This window comes from Myxocyprinus asiaticus, chromosome 43 (genome assembly GCF_019703515.2).
Source record: "Myxocyprinus asiaticus isolate MX2 ecotype Aquarium Trade chromosome 43, UBuf_Myxa_2, whole genome shotgun sequence".
Lineage (NCBI taxonomy): Eukaryota > Metazoa > Chordata > Actinopteri > Cypriniformes > Catostomidae > Myxocyprinus > Myxocyprinus asiaticus.
This window is the reverse complement of record NC_059386.1, coordinates 34,948,600-34,974,054: the sequence shown is the minus strand read 5'-3', so window position 1 is coordinate 34,974,054 and position 25,455 is coordinate 34,948,600. Positions and strand designations below refer to the sequence as shown.

Sequence of the window (25,455 nt, the reverse complement as noted above, 5' to 3'; positions counted from 1 at the left end):
TATGAACTCTCTATTATATATATATATATATATATATATATATATATATATATATATATATATATATATATACACACACACACACACACACACACTGTCACGTCATCAGTTTAAAGCCTAGGGGTGGCGAGTAACAGAATAAAGTAATGGTGTTCAGACAGCAAAGAGAGATTTTTTATTTTATTTTTTTTTATCTCCAGCCCCAGTGCTTTCCACAACATGCCAGACAATAACTTTTTAGAAGATAACAAGATGGGCTTTTATTTGGAAATATGGGAGATTCCATTCTTCGGGAGGGGGCAAGGCCAAAATAATAAACAAACACTCTGCCTAAATAGTGAGAAAAAGATAGCTAATCTACAATAAATAAATAACAATAACTATACACCAACTCATTACTAATTACCCACTTCCCTACTAATCAGGGGCGGTGCTTGGGGGTGAGTGTTGTATCATCCGACTGTGTGGGGTCACATGGGGGGCCAGACTCCGGACCCCGTCTAGAACCGCCACTGCTACTAATCAACCCACATAATTAACTAATTCACCCACAATTGAAAACAAAATAAGAATAGCAGAAGAAAATGCTGGCAAGCTTACAACTAGTAGGATCTTACACAGTCAGGCACACAGCACTGAATCCAAAAACAACAACGTACAATCAATACACACTTCAAAATTCACAGAGTCTTGGGGGGGGGGGGGGGGGGGACAAGTCTCCCAAGCAGTTTTGTGTGTGTGTGTGGTTTTTTTCTTTCTCTCTCTCTCTCTCTCTCTCTCTCTCTCACACACACACACACACACACACACAGAGATTTGGGAAAAGGACAAAGATTTTATCCCCAACTCTTTCTCTCACCATCCAGTCGCCACAGTCAAGCAATCGTTGGTGTCAGGTGGCAGCATTAACTCCTGCTTGAGGAAAGGAGAGAGAGAGAGAGAGAGAGAGAGAGAGAGAGAGAGAGAGAGAGAGAGAGAGAGAGAGATAGAGGAAAACAAAATAATAATAACAATAATAATAATAATATTACGTCTTTGGACTTAATAATATATATATATATATATATATACTGTATATGGGTCAACGACGTGACACTATTTTTTTTTTTTTTTTGTGCATGTCTAATATATTATTCAAAAATATATTAAAAAAGCATTTCAAACAAAACAATGACTTAAATACACCTCTTCTATAAAAAAATTTCAATTACTGATATTTTCTTCTGGGGCTTAAAGTCAAAATGTCATGTGGTGTAACCGTCCTGAGACAGTAAAAAAAAAAAATAAATAAATAAATAATATATATATATATATATATATATATATATATATATATATATATATATATATATATATATATTTAAATCTCATTAAAAGCTGAAATTCTTGAAAAAAAAAATAAATAAAGAAGTGTTGTCATGAGAATGCAGAATTACAAAACAAAACGGTAAAAAAATAAAATACAAATTGTGTCTCGGTTCCTTCCTGAGGCTAAGTCTTACGTTTTTTTCTCTCTCCAAAAAATTTTTTTTTCTCTCTTCAAAAAAAAAAAAAAAAAAAAAAAAATTCTCTTTCAAAAAACATTTTTTTATTCTCTCTCCAAATTTTTTTGTTTTGTTTGTTTGTTTGATATGGCATTCGTTGTCGTGTTTGAAATTGTTGGTCTTTCTAAACCATCTATGCCCTTTGTTCAGTGTTACATGCTGGAAGCGAAGGAATGTATTAAGGGAAACGGGAAACATGGGGAAATTATTATTATATCTGTCCTTTTGAAGTGTTAGAGTTACATCTGGTAATGTATATATATATATATATATATATATAAATATAGCAACAGAGAAAGCATTAAAAGCACAAGATTACATGTTTACTGATAGTGGCACCTGGTGGCCAAGGTTGGTACCGCATGCATTTTTTTGAAGAGAAAAATGTTTTTGTTTTTGTTTTGTTTTTTAAGAGAGAATTTTATTTATTTATTTTATTATTTATTTTTTGAAGAGAGAAAAACATGTAAGACTTAGGCTCAGGAAGGAACTGAGACACTATTTTTTTTTCTTTCCACCATGCGGTTCAGAGCCACCGTACAGAATAATCTATTATTAATATTTCTTAAAAATCGTAAAAAAAATAGAGGGGCCTGGGTAGCTCGGCGAGTAAAGATGCTGACTACCACACCTGGAGTCGTGAGTTTGAATCCAGGGCGTGCTGAGTGACTCCAGCCAGGTCTCCTAAGCAACCAAATTGGCCCGGTTGCTAGGGAGGATAGAGTCACATGTGGTCGCTATAATGTGGTTCTCGCTCTCGGTGGGGCGCGTGGTGAGTTGTGCGTGGATGCTCTGGAGAATAGCGTGAAGCCTCCACACGCGCAAGGTCTCGATAACGCGCTCAACAAGCCACGTGATAAGATGCGCGGATTGACGGTCTCAGAGGCGGAGGAAACTGAGATTCGTCCTCCGCCACCCGGATTGAGGTGAGTCACTACGCCACCACGAGGATTTAGAGCACATTGGGAATTGGGCATTCCAAATTGGGGAGAAAGGGGGAGAAAATCACACATTTTCTTTTTATAAATAATTAAGAAAAAAGAAATATCTTAAAAAAATAAGCAGTGAAATTTTTTTATTTTAAAATATAATTTATATCTGAAAAACTTTTGTCCACCAAATCAATGTCATGTGGTGTAACCAACATATAAGTAGCAATATTGTGTCATGTGACAAAAATCATGAAACAGAGAAGACCTGAAAAACAAATCATTATTTTTTATTTTTATATATCAGTATTTTGACATTTTCATGAAAACGCTAAATTTATTCAGTTGGTGTACCATGAAAATACTTCTTGACTTAAAAATGTGAAATTAATGTTTAAGTTGTTTACATACTCATGTATTCAAGGTGCAAGGAAACTATTTTAATACCTTTTACTTGATCATTAAATCAGTTTTTTGTAGAAAAACAACATGGCTTTAAAGATTATGTCTACGAACTTGTCACATGTGTTTTAAACTAGATTTTGAAAATATTCCTAATTTTTATCACCTAGAAAATTGGTAACGTTATATACTGGTAACATATTAATGTTTTAATTTCTTATTTAATTTAGTTTAAAAAAAACTGTTTTGCAAACGTGTAGCTTTAACTACGATTTAAAAGACTCGGGACAACAGGATTAATCAAAATCCCCATAATCTCATAATAACAGCCCACAAATACAGCAAATTTATGAACCATCACCATTGTGTACTAATTAAAGACAGTCTCAGGTTCATCCAGATATTGTTCATAACATAGCTTTAACCCTTGTGCGTCAATTAAAAAAAGTTACTCATAGGTCAAAAACTGCCATAAAAATATGATATATTAATATTATTTTCCACTTTCACTGACTTAGATTTTTTAACCAACATCAGTTCTGATCATAACTACCAAATATACATTCGTTTTCAGGATTTTAACCCTTTAAATGCCAGTTTGTTTACATAATGCCACTGTTGTTTAATACACACATACAAAACACACTCTGACATCCATACCAACACACCCACACGATTTTAGCTGCATCATTTATTCAGTTGGCCCACATTTGCTCTAGCAAACAGAAAATAGGGAAAAAGCATGTACTTGCTCCATAGGGTAAACATGAGAAAAATGGCACCATATGCTGGAAAATATTTAACATTTAAATTTTGAAGCCAGGGCTCCGGAATGAAAGCATAATATCACAGAATTCATGATTTTATGCTTTAATGGCACTGGAATCAAAAATGGGTTTCAATGGGGAAATTTTTGTCCTGAAGGTCCTGAGTGTAACTATTTTGTGTACACAGAATATTATAGATGTATTATAGGAATTGAGGTTGAAATATAAAAATTCCCCCAAAAATACACACCTTTGGCAAAATTTATGCTGTTGTCATTAACACAGCCAAAATGATCGAAAAAACAAAAATGAAAAGACAAAAATGTCCCGAAGGTCGCACAAGGGTTAATAATATATAATGCTCGCTAATTTATCAAGGCTTTTAGGGACTTTTATTTTGCCCCAGTCAGATTTCAACTATGAAGACAGAGACTTTTGTTTGGCCCACGTCAGCGCTCATGGGCGTCGATGAGGGACTTTTATTTTGAAATGCCGCTGTCTGCCAGCTAGCAAGTTTCTGAAAATAAATAAATAAAAAATCCCCTCCCTATCCTTGATGCCAACGACTTCATAATCCATAATACAAATAATTATTAATACTTCAGTTTCCATAACATCACCCCAAAGGCGCTGTTGTCCGTTTAAACGAATAAATAAAAATTATTCAGATTAGCTGTTAGCGGATTAGCTTCAGGCTGTTTAACAGAAGGTAAGTGACACGGTTTTGAAAAATAATCTCGAATATTTCACAATAATTAAACCTGATGGTCTTTTAAAGGGATTGGTCATCTGGGTTCCCCCAATTTCTTTATTTCAGAGCTAGTATGACAGCTAAACAGCTGTTAGCCACAAGCCTGTTGAGTTGTATTGAATTATAGTGAATTATAGTGACACATCTGTGTGTAATCAATAAAACATCAATAAAACATCATACTTTAATTAGCAAAAAATCTCATTCAATGTCTCCATGTCTTGGGACCCGTTCCAGAGTCCCTACATTTGATTATATCACACCATTTATATGTTATTAAAGGTGATGTGGTGTAATTATTAAAGATCTGGGCTGGTTATTAAAAGGTTGTAGGTTGTAATGTAATGTCACTTTGGATGAAAGCATATCTTTACTTATCATTTCTTGTGTGTGGCCTATGTGAGGTATAATTGATAGAAATAGAGGTAGAAATGTAGTGATGAGAATAAAGTGACATTGCAAGGTTGTCAGGATAATTATGAGGTTTATATATGATAAATTCTGTCTTTTATTTTTGGTGTTGTTTTGTTTCAGGTCCTGCGCAGAGACAAAATGAAACTCTACAGTTTGAGCGTGTTGTATAAAGGTTCAACGAAGGCCAACCTGCTTAAAGCTGCGTATGATCTGTCATCCTTTAGTTTCTTCCAGAGATCCAGGTGGGTTTTATCAAAATATATATATTTTGTACATTATTTTAGATGGTTAACACAGTGATCACAAATCTGTTTATTATTATAATCAGTGTTGGGTAAGTTACTCTAAAAAAGTAATTAATTACTAACTACTAATTACATCTATAGTGTAATCAGATTACTATACTAATTACTCTGTCTGAAAACTGATTGCATTACTTATTACTAATTACTTTCTAAAACCCTGATCAACCTCGACCAGATGAAAAATACAAGGATAGACATGAAACTGTTCTTTTAATTCTTTCACATAAATCATATAAAAACAAATAAATTATTCATGAACTGGCCAAAGAATTTAAAGGGGCAGCGTTAAATTAGAAAACATTCATTTTAACATTAGACGTTATATTTCAATTTTAAATTCACTGTTGTTTTATATAGAATTGTTCAATAGACTATACAGTATTTAACACAATTACATCAGAAGTAACTGTAATTAAATTACTTAAAAATTAAGAGTAATCCCTTACTTTTTTCAATGAAAAAGTAATTTAATTACAGTAATTATTTACTTAGTAATGCATTACACCCAACACTGATTATTATTGCAAATAACAGGCACTTACATCTGTGTTGCAACAAATTTGTGATCATTTATGTGTTTATTTTCCAGTCTGCAGGAGTTTATGATGTTCACCAGCGCGCTGATTGTTGAACGTTCAGCGCTAGGAAGTCGTGCGTCTGTCAAAGAACAAGGTCAGTGATTACATGTCAACATGGAGTTTGCAACTCGCTTGTTCTGATTGTAGCTGTTGTAGTTTGAGCAGGATGATGCACTAGTTATTAGTAGGGATGCACGGATATGAATATTTTTGGCCGATACCGATATTTTAAAACTTACCATTTTGTCATCAGGTCAGTTTTACTTAGGAATGCTTAAAAAGTGTACAAAGAATTACAAAAGCTTTTTTACTGTTCTAACTGTAAATAAGTTCCATTGAACATTGGATCTGTTGAACACATGACTGGCCAAAATTTTAAAGAAAGCAACAGTGAAAGATACATAGAAGATAAAAATATACAAAAAATTACTAAATATGATAACGTGAAGATTGATATGAATAAAGGTTATTTTGAACTTCTAATAGTTGTTTGAACTTCTGTTTTTGAACGCAGCCTTTTAAGGTTTAGTAATCACGCAAGGCCATTATAACAGTATAAGGACAGGCAAGGAGGAGGCTGGAACCGGCTGAACAGTCAACGTAAAATTTAATGATATAAATGAACTTAAAACAACATAAAACATGATTAGCCCTCCTCCTCGTCACACTCCTCCATTGCCCGACTCAGGCCGGGGAAATCCCTGGCATGACGCACTCCCCTCCCCTCCCTTCCTGGTGTGGTCTTCCCCGCCTTTCTGGTGCCATGGGAGAGATGAGGGGATGGGAAGGGGAGAGAGAAAAAGCGAGGCGGCGTGACAGTGAGAGAGAGAAAAACTTGCTCGCAAATTGGGAGAAAACATTTTTTCTCCCAATTTTGGAATGCCCAGTTCCCACTACTTACTAGGTCCTCGTGGTGGCACGGTTACTCACCTCAATCCGGGTGGTGGAGGACAAGTCTCAGTTGCCTCCGCTTCTGAGACCGTCAATCCGCGGATCTTATCACGTGACTCGTTGTGCATGACACCGCGGAGACTCACAGCATGTGGAGGCTCATGCTACTCTCCGCGATCCACGCACAACTTACCACACCCCCCGTTGAGAGCGAGAACCACTAATTGTGACCACGAGGAGGTTACCCCATGTGACTCTACCCTCCAAAGCAACCGGACCAATTTGGTTGCTTAGGAGACCTGGCTAGAGTCACTTAGCATGCCCTGGATTCGAACTCGCGACTCCAGGGGTGATAGTCAGCGTCAGTACTCGCTATAATACATAAAAAAAAACATTTTTGTGGTAATCAGTATTATGCCACAAATTCTGTCGATTGTGCTTAACTTGTACTGAACCCGGAATATTCCTTTAAGTCGGCTATGTCAGATTTCTTTCAAATGTTTTGATGCCAAGGACCACCAGATTTTATGATCCCCTTCGAGGGACCCCCTGTGTGACAAAAGTAGTAAACATGATATTATAAAGACTTCTTGTTTGCAAAATTAAATAATTGGCTTATATATTGTTATTGCAGCCAATAGAGATTATTCAAATATGATCTGGAAAATATTTACTTCTTATTAAGTTGACAGTGTACCTTTCTTCTGTTGGAGTAATGCTAAATGTATAAACGCAAAGAGAAACATTCAGTTTTAATAGAAAATATTTTATTTTAGCTATTTATAGTTATTGTGTAAAGCTATATACATTTGTAAAAGTATTCAGTAACACAATAAATATTATTTCAAAGCAGCTTTAGAGAGAATAGTGAATAACAATGCTTATTTCTAACAAATAATATATTTTTTCATAATAAATGAAATTATATGCGATTTATTTGTACTTCTTTCTATGGCTGTCAGTACAATAAAATAATTGCAGTTAATCGATGCTAATGGTAATGTCAAATAGTGTCAACATTTTTACACTTTTTTCTTCTCTGAAATTTTTTGAGGACTCCCTAGCACCCCCTTGTGGCCCCCTGGGGGTCCCCGGACCCCAGTTTGAAACCCCCTGTGCTATGTAATTAGAAACCATGCTTCTGTAGGCCAAGAAATCAGGACAGAAAATCACATATAAGCTGATCCGATCACAACTAAAGCACAGTAAACATTTGTGGTGCCTGCTCATGAAAATGAATGCTGATTTGTTGAACTATTTGTTTTTGTGTGTTTTAGAGTACTTGTGTCATGTATACGTGCGCAGTGACAATCTTGGAGCCGTGGTGATCGCAGACAGTGAATATCCCTCCAGAGTGTGTTTTACTTTACTTGATAAGGTATGCCTGAATCTTTGTCTTAATGGAAGTACAGTAAAGTTGCAATAATCTGTTCTTCTCACAATGTTTAATAATTATGTTTTCAATCGGGCCTGCCTGACCTGTTCTTAGGATCAGTTGATAATTGCAAAAGGAACTTTTATTTTATTTAACCACTTCAACGTGGGCGCAGCCAGGAGCGTGTAGTAAGTTGATGATTACAATATAAAAGTCCGTGGATCAACAAGTCAGTCATGTGTGGTTCCATTTGAAAGCTTAGAATCTGAACTTTCCACAGAACTCGAACACTTTTGCATTTATGTTACTTTAAAATAACAAGATAAGACCTGAAAACCTCCATGTCGCAAATGAGTGCCACCTTTTGGTAATGATGTAGAAATATAAATATGAATATGAACGTTTTTCATATAGCACATAAATAGACATGTCATATATCAAAAGAAAGCTCTCATTCTCAAAAATGATATTGTTGTCATAACACCACAGTTTGAATGTTTATCAAAATAATTATGAAGTTAAATATGATCTATATGAGTCATTAAAGACAAACATCTCTAGTCTGCGTTTATCACTGCTTCTGTAAGCCCTAAATAACCACAAACTCTATATCAGCTCTTACCTTAGGTTGTTTTCTTTCAAATGAGCTGTTGTGTACTTGTCTGTGAGCTTGTTTGGGTAAATAATTCAATGTTATGTCTCAGAAGTTCAGAACAAAAATTGTAGTCCAGTAGAAATGCATGATACACAAATCATTGGCAAAATATGTTCTCGACTGTTGATAATGAATCGTCAGATTGAGCTTCGAGATGGTCGACAACATAGTGAGGAAGGTCTATGCACTCTTAACTTACACTTGATGTCTGTAGATGAGCGCATATGTGAGTGCTCAGCTACGTTAGAGCGCCACCTACATTTCAGATCTGTATATTGTGATGGAAGGTTAGAGAGAAAATATTATTTTTCCAAGTACTTGCTGCCATCTAGTGGAATGAAATAAGACTTTTTGCATGGAGATAGAGCAAACAGAACCAGAATTACATGCTCGCAAACTTGGGGATATATGTTTATCATAAGATTGTAAACATATACAATATTATTTGTGAATAATTGTAATCTTTTCTTAAAATTTGAGGTTTTCTGTAAAATGAGACAAATGAATGTGTGTATGGTGAGCTTTTAAATTTGGGTGTGAAAAATTGCGGGCAGCAGACAAAACATGCACCAGAGTTGGCAGTAGGGGTGGGTAAAAATATCGATTTTTCAATGCATCGTGATCTTCGTTTGAACGATATAGATTCTTAAATCCCAAGATCGATTTTTTTACTCTATCTGCAACCCTCCACTACAATGAGAGAAAATCAGTCACATTTGCAACCATATGCCACAAAAAATTTATATTTTTGGCAACTGGCTAGATACCGTTGAGAGTAAAATTTGTTCCATGTCCAAAGACGAGATCCACACAACCGATTTGTCATTAAATAATGTCTCTTTTAATAACTTTTCTGTTCGGGGGGTCACGTGATGCCATGCAAGAAGCAGACGTGTGAGCGACGAGGTCTGCGCACTTTGCTACATTTTTTATTATTTTCATGTTATAATCTGGTGAAATTTGATACACCCAGTTACACATTTGCTCTTTGAGGCAAAACATGGCAAAGAAGTCAAAATCCTCGGGCTCTGGAGACATTAAAAGACACTTACATGTTCAGGATGAAAGCCCCGACAGGCCTACAGACCGGGGACTCGATTTGGATGGCGCGGCGGGAGAGGAGATCCAGCGTCAGTTGTCCAACATGTCGGTGATGCTGACGAAGGTTCTTGCTGACTTGGAGGATCTCGCTGTAATATGTCGATCGATTATGGCGATGGAAATAAAATTCTCTGAGTTAGTTACAAGAGTGACTGATGTTGAGAGATGAATCGATTGTCTGGAGTCTTCAAAGAGGGAATTAACTGCTAATCCACCCACGACCAAAGTTGAGTTAGAACATCTCCTTGAAAAGCTTGAAGATCTTGAGAATAGAAGCCGCAGGAATAACGTCAGAATTGTTGGAATTGCTGAGCATGAGGAGGGCAGAGATATGGTGAAATTCCTAGACGAGCTTTTCCCGAGTCTGACATAAACTGGAAATCGAGCGAGCTCACAGAGTCCCAGCTCACAGATTTGCTGAGGGAGACAGGCCAGATCAATTCTGGCCAGATTTCTGAGATCATCCAATAAAGATCTCGTGTTGCGCCAGGCGAGGAGCAACGGAAAGCTTTCTTGGAGGAATCATAATATTTTCTTGTTCCCGAACTTTGCGAGTTCGACGAGAGAAACGTGATCGGTTCAAGGAATGTAAGAAACTCTTGCATCAGCGAAAGATCACTTTTGCTCTGATGTTTTCGGCCAAACTGAGAATAGAAACGAAGGACGGTCGCAAAGTATTTACATGTCCCAATCAGGCAACGTCTTTTATTGAATCAATGGGTGAGTAAACCATTGGGTGTTTCTCATGTGAGTGGGTTGACTCGCTGTACTTACTCTGGCTTTTGAGGAATCTGGGCATCATTTTGGTTTCTTTTTTCTTTTTACGTTGGCTCCGCCGAGTGGCTGGAGTTTATTTTGTTGAGTATTTTTACGGGACATTGGAATGATTACGTCATCCGCTGAACTCATAACAGCTGGCTCACTGAACATTCGTTTGTTTGTCTGAGGAATCTGAACGGTTTTGTATCAGCTGGAATTTGTTTTGTGGAAGATCACACCTTTGAGACATTTCTGTGAATGAATCTACACGTCCTTTGTGTTCATTCTTCCTATTGGCTGGGGTTTATTTTACAAAGTATTCTCTGTTATGTAATTTTGCCTCACAAATTTGTGAGGCAAAATTGAGCAATCTGATGGCAAAGTTGTTGTGGGGGCTCGTGGGCATTCATGGACCTTTTGAGTTTAGAAGGTTTGTCGCCATTTGGCGCTTTCGTGTGCGGGGTTAATGCGCACGCTTTTCTTTTTTCTGTTTGTTTTGCTCTGGGGGAAGTTCGGGGTTTGATTGTTTCACTAATGGGGAATGTGGTCTGTATAATTTTGTTTTTGACACAATTTATTTTTTCTATTATATCAAAATGTCAAATGTTAATATGAGTGTACTATCTCTCTCCACATAGAATGTGAATGGGTTGGGGCAGCCCATAAAAAAGAAGGAAGGTTATTACTTTTCTTAAACGTAGAAATATGATATAGTGTTTCTTCAAGAAACACATCTCTCCCCGCAGGAAGCTGAAAAATTTGGGAAGATATGGGGTGGACATGTTTTCTTTAGTGCTGGCTCAAGTAAGAGCAAGGGAGTCATTATATTGATTAATAAACATCTACAATTCAAATGTCTCAAACAGATTAAAGATAAATTAGGGAGAGTCATTATTGTTTTAGCTGAAATTCAAGGGCAAAGGTTGATTTTGGCTAATATTTACGCACCTAACGCTGATGATCATGGCTTTTTTATAGATCTTGAAGGGATGCTGCAAACCGCCGGCACCCCTCATGATATAATATTGGGAGGAGACTTTAATCTTTTGATGGACTCAGTCCTTGATCACAGTGAAGCAAAAGTGTGTAAGCCCCCTAGAGCAACATTGACACGTCACAGGATGTGTAAAAATCTTGATCTTACAGATATTTGGAGACTTTTGAACCCATCTGGTAGGGACTATACATTGTTTTCATCAGTCCATAAGATTTATTCTAGAATAGAATTTATTTTCTATATCCAAATCCCTCATTTCATCTTTTGTTGATTGCTCAATTGGAAATATCTTAGTCTCGGATCACACCACTTTCATGGTGAGTTTAGAGGTGTTGCCATATACAGAGAAAAATAAATCATATAGTTGGCACCTTTATGTGTCCCTTTTGCAAAATCCTGATTTCCAACAAATGTTAAAGACTGAAATCAATGTTTATATGGAGACCAACTGGTCCTCAGTATCCTCTTTGGGTGTGGCTTGGGAGGCACTTAAGGCGTTTCTTAGGGGTCGGATCATACAGTATGCCTCATTCACCAAAAAATCCAAAGCACGTGAACTCGTGGAGTTGGAAGGAAATATTAAAGGTGCAGAGGCAGAGCTGAAGCGCCTAATGTCATCTGATGGCCTCAGAGAATTGACCCGATTGAAATATAGATATAATACTATTTTGTCACGGAAAGTGGAGTTTTGGTTATTCAGGGCAAGACAGTCATACTTTGAGTCGGGGGACAAAGCAGGGAAGCTTTTGGCTAGATATACAGTGCATCCGGAAAGTATTCACAGCGCTTCACTTTTTCCACATTTTGTTATGTTACAGCCTTATTCCAAAATGGATTAAATTCATTATTTTCCTCAAAATTCTACAAACAATACCCCATAATGACAACGTGAAAGAAGTTTGTTTGAAATCTTTGCAAATGTATTAAAAATAAAAAACAAAAATCACATGTACATAAGTATTCACAGCCTTTGCTCAATTCTTTGTTGAAGCACCTTTGGCACCAATTACAGCCTCAAGTCTTTTTGAGTATGATTCTACAAGCTTGGCACACCTATTTTTGGGCAGTTTCTCCCATTCTTCTTTACAGGACCTCTCAAGCTCCATCAGGTTGGATGGGGAGCGTCGGTGCACAGCCATTTTGAGATCTCTCCAGAGATGTTCAATCGGGTTCAAGTCTGGGCTCCGGCTATGCCACTCAAGGACATTCACAGAGTTGTCCCGGAGCCACTCCTTTGTTATCTTGGCTGTGTGCTTAGGGTCGTTGTCCTGTTGGAAGATGAACTTTCGCCCCAGTCTGAGGTCCAGAGCGCTCTGGAGCAGGTTTTCATCAAGGATGTCCCTGTACATTGCTGCAATCATCTTTCCCTCGATCCTGACTAGTCTCCCAGTCCCTGCCGCTGAAAAACATCCCCACAGCATGATGCTGCCACCACCATGCTTCACTGTAGGGATGGTATTGGCCAGGTGATGAGCGGTGCCTGGTTTCCTCCAGATATGATGCTTGCCATTCAGGCCAAAGAGTTCAATCTTTGTTTCTCATGGTCTGAGAGTCCTTCAGGTGCCTTTTGGCAAACTCCAGGTGGGCTGTCATGTGCCTTTTACTGAGGAGTGGCTTCCGTCTGGCCTCTCTACCATACAGGCCTGATTGGTGGAGTGCTGCAGAGATGGCTGTTCTTCTGGAAGGTTCTCATCTCTCCACAGAGAAATGCTGGAGCTCTGTCAGAGTGACCATCGGGTTCTTGGTCACCTCCCTGACTAAGGCCCTTCTCCCCCGATCGCTCAGTTTGGCCGGGCGGCCAGCTCTAGGAAGAGTCCTGTTGGTTCCAAACTTCTTCCATTTACAGATGATGGAGGCCACTGTGCTCATTGGGACCTTCAATGCTGCAGAAATTTTTCTGTACCCTTCCCCAGATCTGTGCCTCGATATAATCCTGTCTCGGAGGTCTACATACAATTCCTTGGACTTCATGGCTTGGTTTGTGCTCTGACATGCACTGTTAACTGTGGGACCTTATATAGACAGGTGTGTGCCTTTCCAAATCATGTCCAATCAACTGAATTTACCACAGGTGGACTCCAATCAAGTTGTAGAAACACCTCAAGGATGATCAGTGGAAACAGGATGCACCTGAGCTCAATTTTGAGTGTCATGGCAAAGGCAGTGAATACTTATGTACATATGATTTTTTTCGTTTTTTAATTTTTAATAAATTTGCAAAGATTTCAAACAAACTACTTTCACGTTGTCATTATGGGGTATTGTTTGTAGAATTTTGAGGAAAATAATGAATTTTATCCATTTTGGAATAAGGCTGTAACATAACAAAATGTGGAAAAAGTGAAGCGCTGTGAATACTTTCCGCATGCACTGTATAAAGCAGAGAGAGTCTCTTTCTACCATTCCCTCAGTGAAATCTGCTGGGGGTGAAATTTTTACCTCAGCCATTGATATTAATAATGCCTTTAAAGAGTTCTACCTTGATCTTTATAGTTCCACGTCTTCGTCTACTGATGAAGATATTAGAGACTTTGTGGAACCATTAGATCTTCCTAAACTGAAGATTGAGCAAAAAAAACTCTCGGGAGCTTGACGAGGTAATTAAGTCCCTACCTACAGGCAAGGCTCTGGGCCAGATGGTTTTGCCGCAGAATTTTCTAGATCCTATGCTACAGATTTGGCTCCACTTTTGTGAGAAGTTTATACTGAATCATTAAAGAATGGAAAGCTTCCTCCAACCATGACACAAGCCCGGATCAGTCTGATTCTTAAAAAGGACAAAGATCCAAGCGAGTGTAAAAGTTACCGTCCAATCTCCCTGATCCAACTAGATGTAAAAATTATGTCAAAAATTTTGGCTAACCGATTAAGTAAGGTTATGACATCTCTTATACATATAGATCAGGTGGGGTTTATTCAGGGTCGTAGCTCTTCTGATAACATCAGGCGTCTCATCAATATCATGTGGTCAGTAGTGAATGATCAGACTCCGGTCGCTGCCATCTCACTTGATGCCGAAAAGGCTTTTGATATGGTAGAATGGGATTATCTTTTTAAGATTTTGGAAATGGTTAGGTTCGGGAGTACATTTATTGGTTGGATTAAGTTACTTTATAGAATCAGAATCAGAATCAGCTTTATTGCCAAGTATACTTACACATACAAGGAATTTGTCTTGGTGACAGGAGCTTCCAGTGTACAACAATACAAAAACAGCAGCAAGACATAGATAATAATAAAAAATAAAAACTAATTATACACATACGTACAGACACACACACACACACATACATATATACACATGGGTAGTACAAATCTAATACAATCTGTTTATAGACACCCTGTAGCAGCGGTACAAGCAAATGGATTAATTTCAGATTATTTTACTCTGAATAGGGGCACTCGGCAGGGTTGCCCTCTTTCCCCATTATTGTTCTGTCTTGCCCTGGAACCATTAGCAGCCGCGATAAGAATGGAGGATGATTTTCCAGGGGTGGTGGCGGGAGGTGTGGCGCATAAGCTTCTGCTTTATGCAGATGATATTTTATTATTTGTCTCTGACCCCATTAGATCGGTGCCTTGCCTCCACAGAATTATTAATTCCTTTTCCAAGTTCTCAGGATACAAAGTCAATTGGTCTAAATCCGAAGCTTTGGCTTTGACAGCGTACTGTCCAGTAACGGCCTTCCAGCCGGGTGCCTTCCAGTGGTCCAACCAGGGCATTAAGTATTTGGGAATTTTATTCCCAGCAAATTTGTCTGATTTAGTCAGAGTTAATTTTGATCCCTTAATAAAAATGTTTTCGAATGATGTGGACAGGTGGGCTTCATTACACTTATCGATGATTGGGAAGGTTAATGTAATTAAAATGAATTGTGTTCCAAAATTCAACTACCTGCTACAGTCTCTCCCTGTAGATGTCCTCCTCTCTTATTTCAAGCAATTTGATAGCATATCGAAGTCCTTCATTTGGAATGGTAAGCGCCCCAGGTTAAATTTCAATAAGTCACATAGGCCGATTGACAAAGGTGGGTCAGGCCTACCCAAGATTTTGTTTTATTATTATGCGTTCGGTCTCAGACATTTGGCTCATTGGTCGCTTCCACCTGAGAGAGCCCCTCCCTGGTTTTGTATTGAAAAGGAAGCTCTTGCCCCTATCTCGCCTCTGCAAAGTCTTTCAATCAAATTAATCGGAGAAGTTAAGTCACACCCTGTTATTTTTCATTTACACTCGATATGGACAAAAGTGTCCAGAGTGTTAAATTCGGATATTTATTTAAACATAGCCTCGAGCATATGGCAGAACCCTAAACTATGCATTGATAAGTCCCCTTTCTGTTGGTCAGATTGGATTGTGAGGGGGGTTGCTACTCTCGGTGACCTATATGAGAGTGGAGTATTGAGACCTTTTGAAAATTTGGTTCAAAATTTTGGGATTCCCATATCTCAATTTTATGAGTATTTACAGCTCCGCCACCTACTCTGCACTGTTTTTGGGAGTGGCACGCACCCCCCCTAGTGCGGCAGATACTCTGGGAGTGGTGATTTCTGCTTTTGGAAAAGGTCATGAGGCATCAGTGTATTACTCCCTGATAATTCAGAGTCTGGGTGAACTTTAAATTCCCTCAAAAGATTATGGAAGGAAGATTTAAATTTGTTTTTGGAGGAGGGAGTGTGGGCTAGGATTCTTAAAAACGTCAAGTCTGCATCTAGAGATGCAAGGGTGCGCCTTATGCAATTTAAGATTCTACATAGATTTTATTGGACCCCTTCTAAATTGTATAGGTTTGGTCTTAAGGACACACCCACCTGCTGGCGATTCCATTCAGAAGATGGAGACATAACCCATGTTTTTTGGGGATGTCGTAAGATTCAGGAGTTCTGGTTGAGGGTCCAGAATTTTATGGGCGACGTATTGGGTACTCGGATCTCCTTTTGCCCCAGGCTCTTTATTTTGGGTGATGGGGCGGTCATTGATGTAGGAGATAAGTACATGAAGAATTGGATCCTGGCCAGTGTTATGGTGGGCAGACAGGTTATCTTTAGAGGATGGAAGTCAGCTGGAGCCCCCTCGTTTCGTGAGTGGTGCGAGGAGATGGGCAGGGCAGCAGCTTGGGAAGAGTTGTCATTTAGAAGGCTAGGCAACATGGGTATGTTCATCAGGAGGTGGGGCAGCTATTTGGCCTTTTTGGAGGGCTCTCGGGGAGGGGCAGTGGAGGGAGACGTGTTGTTTTAAATGTGTATGTTGTAGCCTTTTTGTTTTTTAACATATACTTTTTTTAAATGTATTTCTAAATATTTTCTTCTGTTTTATATATTTATTCTGTTTGTGTGTCTTTGTCAATTGTATTTTTAACACGTGTTCAACAAATCAATGTAAATACCTGTAAATTGTACAAATATGCAATTAAACAATAAACATGTAACAAAATATATGTAATATAATATCATATTTATTGATTGGATACATTGATTTGTTCATTTTTAAATGGCCAAAATGTTACCAAAATGATGAAAAACTATATTTAGTTAAATTAATATTTTTGTAATGTACCTAGTTAGAAGGTCTCCTGTATAATTAACAGCATTAGCTGGAATTGATTTCATATGTAAGCAAAAGGGACATTATAACTGTAATATACCCATACGAATAAATATCGAATCGAAGAGCTTGTGAATCGGAATCGAATTGTGAAATCTGTATCCCTAGTTTGCATTATGCCACTCCTGTTAAAACTGCATTACACTTTTTTTAATTTCCATTTAATAATTGAATGATACATCCAGCCAGTAAATACTTGTTTTAATGATGAGGTATCACAGTGTGTTGTGGTTGTTTGCAGGTGTTGGATGAGTTCTCCAGGCAGGTGAACAGCATCGACTGGCCGTCTGGGTCACCAGCGACTATACAGTACACAGCACTGGACAGTTACCTGGCGAGATACCAGGTGAGTTACGGAAAGTGTAACCAAAATCCTCAAAGTATTGGTACTCCAAAGTTTTAATGGTGCTTGAATAATTACGACTGCACTGCATTTCAAATGTTTTGTTTTCCAGAATCCTCGTGAGGCGGACGCTATGACCAAAGTGCAAGCTGAATTGGACGAAACCAAAATTATTTTGGTGAGCAAAAATGACATCTGTGGAACTCCAGTGCACTGAATTAATAAGTTGCCGTTGGTTTTTAACTTTTATTTTTATTTGTGCTTCCCGTAGCACAACACAATGGAGTCGCTCCTAGAGAGAGGAGAGAAACTGGATGATTTAGTGCAGAAATCTGAGCATCTGGGAAACCAATCGAAAGCCTTTTATAAAACGGTCAGTATCATTGTCAACTATGTTACAGACAAACCTCATGCCATTAAATGCTACACTTCAAGTAAAACACATAATTAAGGTTAATTCTTTTTAAATAATTTTAAGAATTGTATGTTTTTGCAGATATTCATGTGATATTTGACACAGTAGGATCACATCAACTATGTTACCCAAGAGTAGACCCTATATGGTAATGGTAACTTAGTTGACGTGTAACATAGTTGACAACGCCCCCATTTTGACTCGTAATGTCAATGGTAGGCCTTTCATGGCCAACCACGTGTCATTTTCTTGATCAGGTTAACCTCAAAATTGAATATATGTTTTAGTTAAAATCATACAAATATTGCAAACCATAACAATGTACCCAACATAGTTGACGGTAAATTAATATACTCCTTGACACTATGCTATTGTAATTCAAAATGAATTGAATTTAAAATTGAGAAAAAATGAAAGGACACTCGACATTGTGTTCAAAATGTCTTCACATAATGCTGGTCACATGGGTTTGGGTTACACCATGTTTTAGTTGTTTGGGGCTGTTTGTTAGTAACATAGTTGACAGAACTTTTGTGGACATGAGTGAAATAAGATATTTTCTTTATTAAAAAATCAAACTCAAACTATAAAATACTATATTTTTCTGAAGTGTTTAGAATTAAAAAAATATAGATAATGTTGACTAACATTTTGTACACATTATTTTGAGCTTAAGACCCACTCACTTCAATGCAAAAACGGTCAATTAAGAAACATCATGGCAATTTCAAGCAAAATGAAACATGGGGTGCACAAAATTTGTGTGATATTATAAAATGCTTTCCATTAATGGATAAAATGGGATATTTCTGAAGAAAATGGACATTGAATGTACCCTAAATTATAGAAAGAGCCATATGCATGTTTTATTCAAATGAGCTGGAATTTTACTTTTAATCTGCCTTTGGGTAAATCAAACTGTACAGGTCATGTTTCACCCCCATATTAAAACACAAAACAGCCCCATATTAATTTCTTATTTATTTTCATTTTACGGTGATTTACACAGAAATTTCTTTATATGTATTCAGATATCACTCTTGTTATACATTCGCAAGTTTCATCTGAATAAAGATTTACGATGTTTAACAGATGATGTTTAACGGTTGTGTTTTGTACCTTTCTAGGCACGCAAGCAGAACTCGTGCTGTGAGGTCATGTGATCACTATGAAGTATCTAATTGGACTGGACTCTTTTCGGCCACTCTTCCTCTCTCTTTCTCTGTTTTTTTTCTCTCTTTCTCTCTTTTGGTCTGGGCTGGTACCCTCACTGTGCATCAGTCATGGTAAATGCAGAACAGAGGGAACTGAACTGACATTATACAATAAAAGGCTCAGAGGGGGCTGATTTCCCATCATGCACCACACTTACTCTGCCATTGGTTTTGATGTTGTTTTTGGAGTCCCTTTGAAGGGTACGTGAAGCTCTCGACGGTTCCTCAGGGTCTGGCCCAAACGCGAAACGGATACGATAAAAGCATAGATGGGGTCGTGATACACGTCCCCGCTGTGCCTTACTGGTAGACGACAAAAATGTTGATATTAGACAGCTATCCAGACTGTTTAATTAGCCTTATAAACGAAGGACATTTTGGGTGAAAATGCTGCAATCTCAATTTAGTACTTATTATTCGGCTTTGGCAGTTTTGAAGCGCCTTGTAGAGTGAAAAAGTAGTGTTTCGTCCTGGGTGAATCCTTTTTTTAAATGTGAAAACGCTAAATAATGTGTTCATAACTTTTGGATTTAAATGACTTTCTGGAGTGATATTTGCATAAATCTTCGACATTGTGCACAGTGTAAGTGGCTGACCAAATTAAATGTTTCCAAGTCTGTTTCTATAGTTATGTGTACAATTCTGATACTTTTCTCTCTTGAAAATGTAAATAAATAAGTAAATCATATTGACTTTGGTTTCCTGCATCATTTCCTGGAGTTTTTATTGCAATTCGGGTTTTAATACTTTGTCACTGCACATACAAAACATTCCTGCAATATTTTGTTTTGATTAAAACAAGTTATACTGTAAATATACCAGCAAGCGATTTATAAAGAATATGTGATATTTGAAAATGTTAATAAAGCCTTAAAGTGTGGTTTGCTTTGAAATCAGCCTCCCTGACCCCTGTGCAATGGTAGGTGGAGTTATCTCCGCAATCCCATGTGTAAATCAGTGCTGTTTTTGTGGTTGTGCTCACTTTGGTCAATTGAAACTTGCTGGACCTCACAAATGCTGTATTGACATGAATCTCGTAAAAACTCCAAAATAAATAAAAAAGAGAAATTATATTTTGCATGATAAAAAGGAAGCCTATTTTTTAATTGTGGCTATTTCGATTTATATTTAAACACACAACTCCCCCAAAAGTGTCTTTGCTGTAATGCACAGTGTTGGAGAAGTAACTTTGAAACGGTTGCTTTCTAAGCTTCAAACTACTTCATAACTTAACTCTCCTATGGTATTTAAAAATGGCACCTCCCTTTGGTATTCATGGTCATTTTTGACCGGAAGTGTCAGATGTGTAACTTTTTATTTTATTTTATTTATTTATGATGATGATGATACCATTTCTTCTTCCCTGAAGTAAGAACAATAAAATTATGCATTTATTTTGGGATGCTATTTTGATGTTATTTACATTTATAAATGTTATCTTTCATTTGTATATACAAATAAGCAAATAAAAAAAACTTTTTTTTAAAAAATTTTTTATAACCTACACTTCTATAAGTCGAAACATGAAAAAAATGAGAATTGTGACATGAATTGGAGGCAGATTGCTGCCATCTGGTGAACAAAATATAAATAACATGACTCGAACACCATGTCATGCCAGTAACAGCCAGTAGATGACTGTAGACACATACTGTGTAGTCTGACGACTTGTAACCTAATTTGATCACAAGAGATGCATTTGGATATATATTAAAACATTATCAAACTATTATTTGTCCAAGTTTAGCATTTTAAAATTGATTTGAAGTGTGCAGTTAATGTCATTATGCTTGCAATCACACCTGACCATGGTGTTACTAAGAGAAGACACTGAATAAGCATTTTTCTACCATTAATTTATTTCAAACATAAAAATTCAAAGTAAATGCATAATAATGTCAAGAAAATGAACATCAAGATCTGCAAAATTCTGAAAATTCAGTTATAGTGTAAAACAGAAGAATCACAGTAAACGTTATGCAATTTCAAACTTTCTATAGTAAAACTTTATTTAGTAAATGCGTGAGTGTTTCTGTGTGTGTGTGTGTGTGTGTCAGATTGCTGTCATCAGCTGGAAAATAACAGATGACTTGTAATGTCAACAATTACAAAAGATGGCTGTAGAGCTCACTTATGGATGCCCTTGTTCTCTCTCTCTCTCTCGTGTGTGTGTGTGTGTGTGTGTGTGTGTTTGTGTGTGTGTGTGTGTGTTTTCTGCATTGTGTTATCATCTCACCCCTTCATTTCTGAGTGTGTGTGTGTTTAGCATTGTGACTGATTTATTTTTATTTTTCTGACAAATGAAAAAAGAAAAAAAAAAGCTCTGTTATAATCTCACCAGTTCATTTGTGTGTGGGTGGGTGTGTACGGTATGTTTTGCACTGAGGATGTTTTAGAGTCTCACCCTGTAATTTGTGTCTGTTTTTTGTTTTGTTTTTTGTCTTTTCCATTAATTTTCAGTGGTCGGTCGATTTTGACCGCGAATACCAAAGGTGGCGCTTTTTTTATTTTTTTAACGACCATTTAGACTTATCGAATCATGCCCATTTTTTTATTATTATTATTATTTGTATGTTCAGATAGCAAATGGAGGAAAAATCTCCAAGTCTTGTACTGCTTAGATCATTATTAAATGAGGGAAATTATTTTGGTAAAAAATGACAGAATACCAATGGAGGGTTAAAATAGTTAAAATACAGTCAAGCTAGTCTTTTTTTTAATTAAAAGTAAATAGCTACATTACAAGTTGCTAACAAAAAGTAGCTAACTTCATTGAAGCTATTTAAAGTGAAAATATGGTAACAGTTTACAATAACGTAGCATTTGTTAACATTAGTAAACAACATAATTTAACAGGACTTTTACAGCAGTTATTCATCTTGGTCGCAAAATATACTAATTGATATTATAATAAGTTGTTATTAATTCATGTTATTTCATAATGCATTAACTAATGTTAACTGTATTTTCATAAATTACGATTAACTAAGATTAATAAATACTGTTAAAAAACATATTGTTCATTGTCAGTTCATACATAATAATTCTTACTAATGTTAACAAATTGAACCTAAGTGTACCGAAAATAATTTTAAAATACATTCAATTCAAGGTTGACATTGAACTAATTGAACTAATAACTGGACTATTACATTAAATCATATAAATGTATACTAAATATAACACTCGAAATAACCCTATTTCATATAACGGGGTCATAATATACTGATAAATATCAGCAGTTAACTAAATTTTGCATTTAAAAATAAAGAGGACAATGTGCCTTTAAGGCTGCACATGGGCTAAAGTAAATCATGAATTAGTGAATCGTGAGTCGTTTATGTGAACTAGTTTAGTGAATCATCATTAGTGAATCATTTACGTGAACAGAGTCACTAAAATGAATTGGAGTTCCCAACGGTGAGTATGAGTGAATCGTTCATTGTAACCGGTTCATTTACCTGAACTGTTCGAGAGAACAGATTCACTTAAACGATTCAAATTTCCCTGCACTACAAATGACACGCGGCGCGTTTGATTCTTACCTCGCTCGTTTGCTGCGTGCGCAATATAACGTGACACACGTACTGTAGCGATTTGTAACCCTACAGCGCTACTCGGAAAATGTAGCTCGTTACTGAGCGAAACGCTACTGAACAATGTAATTATAGCGTTGCTACGTTAGTTAATCCCCAACACTGGTAACGCATCATGTTTTACTTTTTTGTAATTCTCACTACTCTCAATGGAGATTCTCTTTACTGTTATTCAGTCATTTTTACAGGATGACTACCGTAGTACAATGTTTTCTTTAGATCGGCGTAAGCTCGTACAGCTAATATCACCATGATGTACAAATACTTTACATTTTAAATGTTATACAATTATAATTTTTTAGTATCTTAATAGTCCTAAACATAGGCTTCATTCTTTTGATGCAAATTTGTATTTCATTTTTGAAAAATAATTTTTATCCCATTTCTCCCAATTTGGAATGCCCAATTCCCACTACTTAGTAGGTCCTCGTGGTGGCGCGGTTACTCACCTCAATCTGGGTGGCGGAGGACAAGTCTCAGTTGCCTCCACTTCTGAGACCGTCAATCCGCGCATCTTATCATGTGACTCGTTGTGTATGACACCGCGGAGACTCACAGCATGTGGAGGCTCATGCTACTCTCTGTGATCCATGCACAACTCACCACATGCCCCATTGAGAGCGAGAACCACTAATCGCGACCACGAGGAGGTTACCCCATGTGACTCTACCCTCCCTAGCAACCAAGCCAATTTGGTTGCTTAGGAGACCTGGCTGGAGTCACTCAGCACACCCTGGATTCGAACTCGTGACTCCAGGGGTGGCAGTCAGCATCAATACTCGCTGAGATACCCAGGCCCCCCTGCAAATTTGTATTTCTTTTTTTTTTTTTTTTTTTTTATGTTTTACTCTTTTACACTTTACATCTAACGATGCTTTTGCTGCTAACAGCCTCAAGGCTCAATTCTTGTATTGTGGTTCAGAGTTAACCTTTTTCTTTTCTATAATGCTTTTAAAATCCATGCACAAAAGTTTGGGGTGGAAGCTGCTGTAAAACCATCTAAAACTAGAGCAAAGTTTTGTATTGTTGATGTTTTTTCTAGTCGAAAGGCTCTAAGCGGAGACTGCACATCCTTAAATTCATTCCTACCATTTATGCTGTGGTTTTTATACATCATCAGACCAGACGTGGATTATTATTTCTCACTCCATGAAATGTTGTGTGTAAATCTTCAGTAAATGTTTGTACTGCATTTTCATTGGTGTGCATGTATGATTGAGATTTCAGCACAGGTGTGACCAGTGTGTTCATGATAATACAGGAAATAGAACAGTGTTATACTGAGAATATTTGTGTGCTCAGTTTATGTGGCTTCTCTTTGCCTCAGCAATGTAACTAACTGTTGATATAGTTGAAGTGGTGCCTTTTTCTGGTATTTGCCAAACCATTGCCGGCTCATTTTACTAGCTTGCCATTGTGGCAAAGCACTAAATGATGTTATAAAAAAATGGTACCCTATCACATATACATTAAATGTACTAAAATGTAACGTGTGCTAATAAATAGTTGGCATTAACAAAACATGAGTTTCATTTTTTTATTTAAATATTGCATGGTAAATTTTAACTTAAAACTGCCATATCTGTTACAGTTTGTCTATTTCATTTAGTTATACATACAACTTAAGGCAATAAATCATTCTACTGTGAATGAATGCAAGTGTCTAGCCTATATGCTTCTAAAATATAAAGCTACCTTCTTTTGATAACAATTACATTATTGGATCTTACCAGCTTTATAAACCAAACTCTAAATTAGCTGAAAACTAGGGATTTCAAAAGTACCCGTACTTCATTACCAAGTCGATACTAAAATAAAAAAAAAAAGAGGTCACGATATATATATTATCTCAATAGTAGACTCTCAATAGTAGACATTATACTGTATATATGTTTCTTTCCTTAAGATCTGCAAAACATTCTAGTTTTTATTATACAACTATTAATCAACAGATCAAGTAACAGCTGTCATTTGTCACCTTGTAAGTTTTCATGCTTAATGACAGTGGCACCTGGTGGCCGGGGTTGGTACCACATGCTAAATGTTAGCTAGCAAGCAAAATAAATAAATAAATAAATAAATTATCATGTTGCCTCCAGGAGAAAAAACTTTTTTTTGAAAGAGAATTTTTTTCTCTCAAAATATTTGTAGGACAAGCTCAGAAAGGCACTAAGACATCTAAAAAAAAAAAAAAAAAAATTACACCTAGTGACATTTATTTATTTATTTTTTTTCACAGTGCAGTTCAGGGCTTCCATAGAAATGCTTCCCGATGCTGAATAAACTGCTTTTGTGAGGAAACAAATTGAACCAATTTTCAACATGTTTAACATCCTTTTGGAGTAAACTATGTGTGGAGTTTACTACGATAAAACTGCTTTTGTAGTAACTTTATAACATGCAATGTAGAAAAAATTTAAAACTGCTGTGTTATAAGGGAAGTCACGGACGATTTTGCAACATGTAGGTGTCAGTTTACGGCTCTCCCCATTTATTTGTATGGTATCCACAAACGGAGACTTACTGTCATAACATGCTCGTTGACCAATTACGTCCATAGGTATCTATGGTTACGCCCTCTCCTATGGTTAAAACGCTGATGTTGTTATCCAAGTAACGATCATCTCTGGCTGCAATCTTGCATGAGTTAGTGCTTTAAAGTGAATGTTTGATTTGAGCTTTAATGATAACATTGTGGGCCTTGTAGCAAACGGTTTTTCGGAGGTGTGAAGCTTCCGTCAAAAATACACTTCAAAATAAAAGTTTGTTCCACCTGAAATTGAAACAATTGCGACAGAAATATATTACCACTTTATA

General features: G+C 36.9%; 1 protein-coding gene across 1 annotated transcript; it reads left to right on the top strand.

Moving 5' to 3' along the window:
* The first annotated feature begins 4,140 nt into the window (after positions 1–4,140).
* On the top strand, positions 4,141–24,159 carry LOC127433520 (synaptobrevin homolog YKT6-like). The gene is made up of 8 exons (XM_051685505.1): positions 4,141–4,351; positions 4,928–5,049; positions 5,702–5,784; positions 7,859–7,959; positions 17,312–17,416; positions 17,526–17,591; positions 17,685–17,786; positions 18,956–24,159. Exons 2-8 carry the CDS (start codon positions 4,946–4,948, stop codon positions 18,989–18,991), a joined length of 597 nt encoding a protein of 198 aa, XP_051541465.1. The 5' UTR covers positions 4,141–4,351; positions 4,928–4,945; the 3' UTR covers positions 18,992–24,159.
* The last annotated feature ends 1,296 nt before the right edge of the window (positions 24,160–25,455 follow it).